Source organism: Echinops telfairi, unplaced genomic scaffold, assembly GCF_000313985.2.
Source record: "Echinops telfairi isolate 266 unplaced genomic scaffold, ASM31398v2 ScPeMD7_7475;HRSCAF=8513, whole genome shotgun sequence".
Lineage (NCBI taxonomy): Eukaryota > Metazoa > Chordata > Mammalia > Afrosoricida > Tenrecidae > Echinops > Echinops telfairi.
Window position 1 is genome coordinate 7,303,062 of NW_022111379.1, and position 9,715 is coordinate 7,312,776.

Genomic DNA, 9,715 nt, shown 5'->3' on the forward strand with positions numbered 1-9,715 from the left:
CAGGCGGGAGAATAAGAGAAAACATGGGGGTAGGAAGACAGTGGTCAGTGTAAGATATGAAAATAATAATAATTTATAATCTATCAAGGGGGCGTGGGGGGGGAGGGAAAAAGGAGCAGATACCAAGTGCTCAACAGACCAGTGATGTGAGTGGCGATACTGGGAGGGTAGAGGGAGAGTGGGTTGGAAAGAGGGAACCGATTACAAGGAACTATATGTGACCTCCTCCCTGGGGGACGGACAACAGCAAAGTGGGTGAAGGGAGATGTCCGACAGGGCAAGATATGACAAAATAATAATTTAAGGGCTCATGAGGGAGTGAAGAGCGGGGAGGGAGGGGAAAAATGAGGACCTAATGCCGGGGGCTTAAGTGGAGAGGAAATGTTTTGAGAATGATGAGGACAATGAATGTACAAATGTGCTTTACACAATTGATGTATGTATGGATTGTGATAAGAGTTGTATGAGCCCCTAATAAAATGATTTTTTTTAAAAAAGTGAATGTCTAGAAAAGAATGAAGGCAACATATGTACAAACATGCCTGATGCAATCTATGTATGGATTATAACAAGGGTTGTAAAAGTCTCCAATAAAATGATCTTTTAATTAAAAAAATAGATGCTGTTTAGTTTATACACCTATACGAAAGAGCTTCAAAAAGTTCATGGAAATAAAAATTGACACTGAAACCACAAATCCACTCATGACATGGAAGGAGCTAGAAACAATTATGCTAAGTGAAATGAGTCAACCACAGAAGCACAAATGTTGTATGAGTCCACTACTGTAAGAACAAAAGCCAAGACAAAAGACAGCTTTCCACTCTCAGGTCATGCACTCTTCTAATTCCATCTCCCAAACAAGGTGGAGAGCCTGCCTTTCATGCAAGAACCATGTAGCATACCCTATATCTGTATTTGTACCTTTATAACCACTCCAACAGAGGGCACCTCACCTCAGCTCGGAGCACTTTTATAGGATTTGGGGAAGTCAGTTGCTGCCATTGTACTGAGGTCACCCCAAATCAACAGGCACTCTTACAAGAGTGGTAAGTGAAACTTGTTGGGAATTCAAGTCTGGATAGGGGTGGGGTGGGGGTGATGGTGGTGGTGGTAGTGGTGTGTGTGTGTGTCCCCGCACACAGAACTCAGATAAGACTATTTGCATTTTGGTTCGTGGCTAAACAGGGAGGAGCAACTGCCCATCAAGAATATGACTGTTACTATGTTTCTACTTGGGCACTTTTGACCTAGGTGCTATCCAGCCCTTGACAACCTAGGCCATGTTCTATATACTATTGGGACCTTGGACTCTGTTTTTATGAGACCCACATCCTCCTCCATTGGCCACACCAGAAGGACTTCATGTGGAAACCCCACTAAATGAACTGGGCTTTACCTCAAACTCACCAGTAGCCCTTGGTCTCAAGGCTGAAACTCCCTATTGTTTCAGAACCAGATGACTGCTATCCCAAGGTTACATAAGTGGAGATCATTGGACTTTGGTGTGGAAAACTTTCCTAGAGGGTGCCCAATCAATGGTGGCCCAAGACTATCATGTATCTACTATTTTAACATTCTCCTTGTTTTATTATGACATGCATTAATCTGGTAGGCTTGGTTCTGCTATTGTGAATGAATGTTATTCCCACTGTTTGTGTAAATAGTGTCCGGTAGCTTAAGGGTTTAATCTGTTCAAGTCAACAATTCATGTATGGGGTTCATAGGCAGCCTATAGTTAAATGTCTTTTTTTCAACAGTATTTTAAATTCTACACTACTGGCTAAATTAATGACACCATCAGCAGAATTACCTTATAATGTCCTCTAACATAAAATGATAATGATGTCTCTAAAGTGAACCAGAGACATATACAAATGGTAGATTTATGAATGGGTTTTGGACTCATACTTAATTCTAGCACTAATATGAGAACAATTAGCTCTTGTCACAGGGCCCTGCTTGATGCCTGCCCTCACAAAGAGATCACTGAAGATATGAGTGTTATAGCAGCGTGTGGTGAAGAAACTAGTTGGTGCCCGGATAATTAGAAGGAATAGCACCTGGGGTCTTAAAGGTTTATCTTCAAACGGGCAGCCATCTAATTGAGGTGTCAACTGGTCCTACACAGAAAAAAAAAAAACACACCAGCCTGTGTGATCTGAGGACTGTGAATGATAAAATCCAAACCTGAAGGAAGGGATGGTATCAGAGCTTAAATTGTGAACAACTGGTCTTCTTCAGAAGGCTATGGATGCCAGAGGAAGCCTAAAATCCATCAAGGGGAACACACATGGAAGGATTAAGCTTCCGGTGAATCCCCTCTGACCAGAGACAAGGATGTGACTAGCCTTACTCTCATGCAGAGTACAGTTTTTTTGTTTCATTTTCCTGGATTTTGTTGTCTGTGTTTCTCTGTATATGAAATCCAGGGTGGGTATAACTATGGAAACAGTGACTGCATTTATGGTCTCTTGAGGGGTATGGCTGGCGGGGAAGGTTGCAGGAAGGTGGGGGACTGATGACAATAAGAAGTAACTGTTCTGAGGTATTGAAATGTATGATATGTTAAATATATACCAATAAAACTTTCAGAATTTTTAAGTTCATGAAAAAAATAGAATTAAAAGCTAACAGAAACTTCTCAGAAACTTTTTGAAGCCCTTTCATATCACCTTGTTCTGTTAGCTAAGAAGGCTAGTGAGAAACAAGCCTATTACGATGAACTGGGCAAGAAGTGAAGTTAGCTAGGAAATTATTACTACAAGAAGACAAGAGTAATAAACATCTTGGTGTAGGAAGAAGCATAGTAGGAGATAAAGACCTTTAAATCCTAATTTGGGCCAAGAATATGAATCTAAATATGTAGCATCAAATAAAATAACCACAATCTTATTATGGGACAAAATCTCAAAACAAGGATGAGAAAAATTAGCATAGGCCCACCATATTAGACTCCAGAGTAGAAGAACTCGTTATCCAGCAGATTGAGGGATAATGAATTCCTGAGGCAAGGAAAGGCAAGAAAGAAAACCCAGTTTTCTAAAATGGTGAACATACTCAATAGTAAAGTAATGCAGATAATAAGAAAAATTCCATCTTCTGGAGAAACACTATCAATAAAGAGCATTAAATCACTTACATCTATGAAACACTCATACTTACTTCTAATAATTCTGAGACAATAGGAAGTACTTCAGGATTACAGATATCTATGGAGTCATCCCGGTATGTTTTCTTTTTATAACAGATATTGCCCAAATGTAGTATTGCTGAGAGAAGGGAGAAAATTCTGCGGAAATCAAAAAATAAAATAAAAATCGTGAATTACAGTGTGTGTGTGTTCTCAAGTTCTACTCGAGCAAATTCACCAGTACAAATATGAAGTATTTGACTTTTAGAGAAATACGATAAGTACTTAGTTTCAGAGGTATTGTTTAATTATGTAAGGCACTGTGCTGGACATCATCTTACTTGCACAACTCTATCACGTGTCTTGTAGTTGTTTCAAAAGGAGTTATTCCTAATACTTGAATTTGCTGTACTGTTTCTATATTTAGTGCCACTCTAAATGTTTTCAGCCTGTCTGGAATGCCTTTTCCCAAGCACGATTTCAGTCTATAAATCAGAATCTCCAAAGAATCAGCCTGGGAGCCTACATTTTTATAACATTTTTAATCAAATATCTAGGTAATTATTTGGTTATATTTGAGATGTTTTCCCATATAATTGTATGGGGTCCTTAATAAACACTTTAAAATCTAAACCACTGTGGAATACAAGAAGTCCCCAGGTTATGAATCTCCGACTTGCAGGTGTTCTTGCAGGTGCCATCGAGTCAATTCTGACCTAAATGCAACAGAAGGAAACATTGCCCAAATCCATACAATCCTCTCAATTGTTCCTATGTTTAAACTCGTTTTTGTAGCCACTTCGTCATTCCATTTGTGGAGGGTCTGCTTTTTCACTGCCCATCTACTTTAGCAAGCATGATATCATTTTCCAGGGTCTCTCCTGACAACATGTCCACACTACATGAGACAAAGTCTTTCCGTCCTTGCTACTAAAAAGCATTCTGGCTATTCTTCTTTCCAAACAGATTTGTTTGTTCTTTTGGCAGCCTGTGGTACTTTCTTCAATGTGGGCTTTGTTGCTTCTGAGCTAGATGGCCGCTTGTTTACCTTCAAACCTTTAAGACCCCAGACACTATCTCTTTTGATAGCCGGGCACCATCAGCTTTCTTCGCCACATTTGCTTATGCACCCATTTGTCTTCAGTGATCATATCAGGGAGGTGAGCACACATGATACGATTTTTTGTTCTTTGATGCCTGATAACTGATCCCTTCGGCACCTGATGATCACACTGGCTAGGCTAGTGTGCTTCTTCCATGTGGGTGTTGTTGCTTCTGAGCTAGATGGCCGCTTGTTTACCTTCAAGCTTTTAAGACCCCAGTTGCTGTATCTTTTGATAGCCAGGGACCATCAGCTTTCTTCGCCACATTTGCTTATTCACCTGCGTTGTCTTCAGTGGTTGTACTGGGAAGGTGAGCATCACAGAATGCCAGTTTAATAGAAGAAAGTATCCTTGCATTGAGGGAGTACTCCTACAAGAGCTTTCTATTAAGCTAGCCTCATAAATATTTCTCTTATATCATGTCTTATATCAACCTACATTAGATTTTACAGCTTCTCTTTCCTTTCACAATCAAGTTTCTTAAATGTTAATTTATATTCCTAGGTTTCACTTTCTCACCCCTCCCTATTCACTATTGCATTCTCCTCACTAAAGGGTCTCTTAAGAGGTTACCAAGAACACTCACATAGTTAAGAAAATGGGTCTTGCCCTTATCTAATATCTCAGGAGCATTTAACATGATAAACTGCCTACTAAAAGCCTTTCCTGAAGATCCTTATAAATATATATATACACATCTCTATCTCCATGTCCTGTTACTTTCTTAGGATAAATTTGGTCTGCTTAAGAGAATTTAACTATGTATCATCCTAAAAGTAATGCTTTAAGAATCTGATAAACTAAAAAAAGAAAAGAAAAAAATAATCTGATAAACTTTCAGACACCTTGACGCAACTAATATTTCAAATAATTCAAATTATTAGCATTCACATGACTAAAACAATATGTAAGTCAATTACACAAGAATAATTGAATAAAATATTCTGCATTAGAAGTGATTTTAAAGGAAATTAGAGAATAAACTTGCTAACAACTGAAACATTTGAGAAACTACTAAAAGCAAAAACACATGAAAATACAAGTCGCTCTTTAAAATCTATCTGTAGTATGTTTGCCAATCATATTGTTTTAACAGTTATCACATAAATGTTTTATCAAACACAAATAAAATAACTTGTGTAAGTTTCTAGACTCTTTCAAATACACATCATGATTTGTTCTCTACGGAGAGTTAAAGAATTCAATAAATAAACTCACTGTCTTCGAGTCTTGGGAAGAAATCCTACCATTTCCATGGCTAGTTGTAAGCGTTCAAAGTCATGCCTCAAATCTTCTCCCTCCACTGTGAAGCAATCCTGCTTTTATAAGATAAAAAAAATACACAAAAAAGATTTAATGAAGATATAGAGTCCAATTTGAAATGGCAATTTTAGATAAATTCACTTAGGTACAAATATAAATTAGAGCTTGTAAAATATGAAGACTTAGTCATTAAAGTCACTAGGGCTCTTCTTAACTTACTACAGTATTGCCAAATAAACACATACCTACCAAAATGCCAATGATATTTAGTTCACAGCCTCCCTTTCATTGGCGCCAAAGCAATGAACCTCAAGAGTAATTTTAGAGAAATGACTAGGCCATACTCTTTAAGCATATGCTAATACCCACTTTGATCTTTGAGTGGTTCTTTAGAATTTCTAAGATTCAAAGCATTTAAGGGGGCTTAGTTCTACACACAAATGTTATTTATACAACAAATAATTAGTAAGTACTTATCATAACAAGATTCAGACTCAGCTAGATACTAGGAGGTCAAAATAATTTTTTAGAAGAGATAGTAATAGAAAATTGGAACCTAGGTTTATGTAATAAAGAGACTTCTATATGATACAATATAAACAATTCTAATGAAATTATACAAATAACATGATAAGCATCAAGTAAAAGACATATATGTGAAAGTATAAAAAATTACAAAGAATATACTTCATGTGTCACTAAAAATAACAGATAAACAAATAATACTAGTTTCTTAGTATAACCCTTGCATTGAATTTCCCACAAAATTCAAGCATTAACACTGTGGACATAATTTAAATCTCTTACGAAAGGGTGAGTCCTGAAATCCCTCTTTTATATGTCCTCATAGACACTTGTATTAAACATTTTCAAAAATAGCACACACTTATATTTCCTTATTTGGTGCCTCCCTTCCTAGGCAATGTTCTATCAACTATTTGATGGAGGCAAGAACTGTTTCTGTGTTATTCAGTAAGCCAATGCCAAGGACATAGTGGATATCATATATACTCGAGTATAAGTTGACCCAAATATCAGCCAAGGCACCTAATTTTACCACAAAAACTACATTAAAAATGTGCTGGGGAAAAAAATAGTGGTAGAGAGGGGGAAACTATTACAGGGATCTACATATAACCTCCTCCCTGGGGGGTGGACAACAGAAAAGTGGGTGAAAAGAGACGTCAGACCGTGTAAGATATGACAAAATAATAATTTATGAGTGATCAAGGGTTCATGAGATGGACGGGTGCGGGGAGGGAGAGGGACAAATGAGGAGCTGATGCCAGGCACTTACGTGGAAAGCAAATGTTCGGAGAATGATGAGGGTAACGAATGTACAAATGTGGTTTATACAATTGATATATGTATGGATTGTGATAAGAGTTGTATGAGCCCCAGTAAAATGATTAAAAAAATTAGTGCTGAAAAACTCAGCTTATACAGGAGTATATACGGTAATTACTGAAACTAAATACATAATGGCTGAATTAGTGAATAATGTCTCAGTATTAGGTTGAGTGAAACAGTCCATATAAAACAAAGTGTGACTTTGTGTTTTAAAGAATATCCATCTAGTATCTATCGTGCACCCCCAAAAACAAACAACCTAGCACTATAAGCATGAGTCAATGAATATATTACACATAAAATTCAAAATTAAATATCAAGTTTTGGGGCTACTGTTCAAAATAATTTTATTACACAAATAGAATACAAGCACCGCAGTTTAGTGCTTGAATGCAAAGCAGAAAGATGTTGGTTTGCACCCACTAACTGCTCTGAGAGGAAAATCTGAGTCTGCTTCTGTGAAAATCAAGGTTTTGGAAAGCCTGTGGTGCTGGAAGATGAGTCCTCCCTCAGGTTGAAAGGCACTCAAATTAAGACTGGTGAAGAGCTGCTACCTCAAAGTAGAGTTGATCTTAATGATGTAGTTAGAACAGAGATTTTAGAATTTTCATTTGCTAATGAGGCAGGCCTCAAAATGAAAAGAAACAGGTGAAAAGGGCCATTCATAATTGGAATTTAAAATTTTGAATTATAGATCTAGGAAAATTGGAAATCGTCAAAAATTAAATAGAACATAAAGATCATTATGAGGGCTGAAATGGATTGGTATCAACCATCTGGAGTCAGACAATCATATGGTTAACTATGCTGGGCATGCCAAATTCATGAAGAATGACACTGTAATCATCATCAAAAGGAGTATTTCAAGATCTATCTTAAAGTAACAATGCTGTCTATAACCAGATAATATTTATAACCCTACAGGGAAGTTCAGTTTAATAAAACTATTCAAATGTGTGCACAAATCACTAAAGCTAGTGATAAAGAAATTCCACCAACTTCTTTAGTCTGAAATTGATCAAACATGCAATCAAGATGCATAATTGGCAACTGGAATGTGAATGTTAGAAGCACAAAGGAAGAAACAGTAGTTGGCAAATAGAGCCTTGGTGATAGAAATGAAGCTGGAGTTCACATGATAGAATTCTGCAAGACCAACTACTTCTTTGTTGTAAATATCTTTTTCAACAACATAAACAGTCACTACATACTTACACTTCACCAAATGGAATATACAGGAATCAAAGTGACTACGTTTGTGGGAAGAGAAAACGAAGAAGGTCAATGTCATCAACCAAACAAGGCCAGGACTGCCTTAAAATAAACTATGTGCAAGTTCGGGTTGAAGAAGAAAATTAAAACAAGTACATGGGGTCCAAATTCCTACTTGAACTTAAAGTCTATCTCAATAAACAATTTAATACATTAAACACTAATAACAGATGATCTGAAATGCTATGGGGTAACATCAAGAACATCATACATGAAGAAAGTAAAAAGTTCACTAATAACACGGGGAAGAAAGAAAAGACCAAAGTAAATATCAGAAGAGACCTCTGAAACTTGCTCTTCAAAGTTGAATGATGAAGTAAAGGAGTTGAACAGAAAAAAATTAAAGGGTAGGTCAAGGATACAAAGTAAGTTTTATAATGAAATGTGCAGAGATTTGGCACTGAAAGCTAAAGCAAGAATTGTAGAAAATATTTAATCTCCAGTTACAATATGGAAAGATTCCATGGGCAAAATACTGAATGATGCAGGAACTACCAAGCAATAATGAAAGGAATACACAATTACTATATCAAAAAGACCTCGTTGATATTCACACATTTCAACTGGTATTTTGTCAATTTCTGGAACCTTGTTTTTGCTATTCCCAAGTGAAGTGATTCAACAAGCTGACGAAGCACTGGAAACACTCACTTGTCTGTGCCAAGAAATCTGGGAGACAGCTATACGACTACCCATCTGAAAGAGATTCCTACTTATACCCTCTGAAAGAAAAGTGTGGACGTTATCTAACAATATGATTGATATTTCATGCAAGTAAAATGTTGCTGAAAATAATTTTTAAACAGTTGTAGCTGCACATCAACAAGGAACAACAGGAACTCAAAACGTATTCGGAAGAGGTCATGAGATGAGGGATATGTTTATTTGTGATTTATTGACTCTGAAGAAAACATTTCACTGGGTAGATCATAACAAACTATGAATAACATTGAGAAGAATGTGGCTCCCACAATGGGCTCAAACATGACAACACTACCAGGAAATGTTTCGTTCTGTTTTACAGAGTCATGCTATGAGTAGGAATCAACTTGATGGCCCCTAACAACAGCAACAACAATGTAACATAGAAAGCAATACGCTCTCGTTTTTAATTTTTTTAATGGAAAGCAATACAGAGGTTATACAGCATGCACAGACATCAGAGTGGACTGTCAAGAAGGGACTGTTATGAGCAAACCCAGAAAAGCAATGTTTGAGGGCGTGACCACAAACTTACAAACTGTCACATAAGGCATGACAGGCAGGAGGCTTTATGCTGCAAAAATAGGTAGAATGGAGAATGGGTTTCAAATGACCACATGGAAGTTACAACAGGATCCCTGCATAGCAATAATGGGCAAACGGGCAGCCAGGTGTGTTTTTACAGGGACTAAGTTCCTGTAAAGGCATAGGAACCATCAGTCTCCATCATTAGTATAGTTCAAATCCCTGGGTAGCACAGTGCTTTGAGACTATATGACAAGTCTCAAACCCTATCTAAGCAACAAAGCCCCCATGGAAGAAGCACACCAGCCTATGCAACCACGAGGTGTCGAAGGGATCAGGTGTAAGGCATCATCAGAACAAAAAATCT

At 37.2% G+C, this 9,715-nt stretch overlaps 1 protein-coding gene across 6 annotated transcripts in view; it reads right to left on the reverse strand.

Annotated features, from left to right (window-relative positions):
* MYO9A (myosin IXA) overlaps window positions 1–9,715 on the reverse strand; it is a 211,124-nt gene that overhangs the window by 168,491 nt on the left and 32,918 nt on the right. For 4 of the 6 annotated variants that reach the window (XM_045285719.1, XM_045285718.1, XM_045285717.1 and 1 more), the window contains exons 6-7: window positions 5,455–5,555; window positions 3,166–3,292 (exon numbers count right to left, since the gene is read on the reverse strand). In XM_045285719.1, the coding sequence (XP_045141654.1) occupies window positions 3,166–3,292; window positions 5,455–5,555 (228 nt within the window). The remainder of the gene's footprint in view (window positions 1–3,165; window positions 3,293–5,454; window positions 5,556–9,715) is intronic. The other 2 variants (XM_004711954.2, XM_045285720.1) reach the window with 1 other exon arrangement.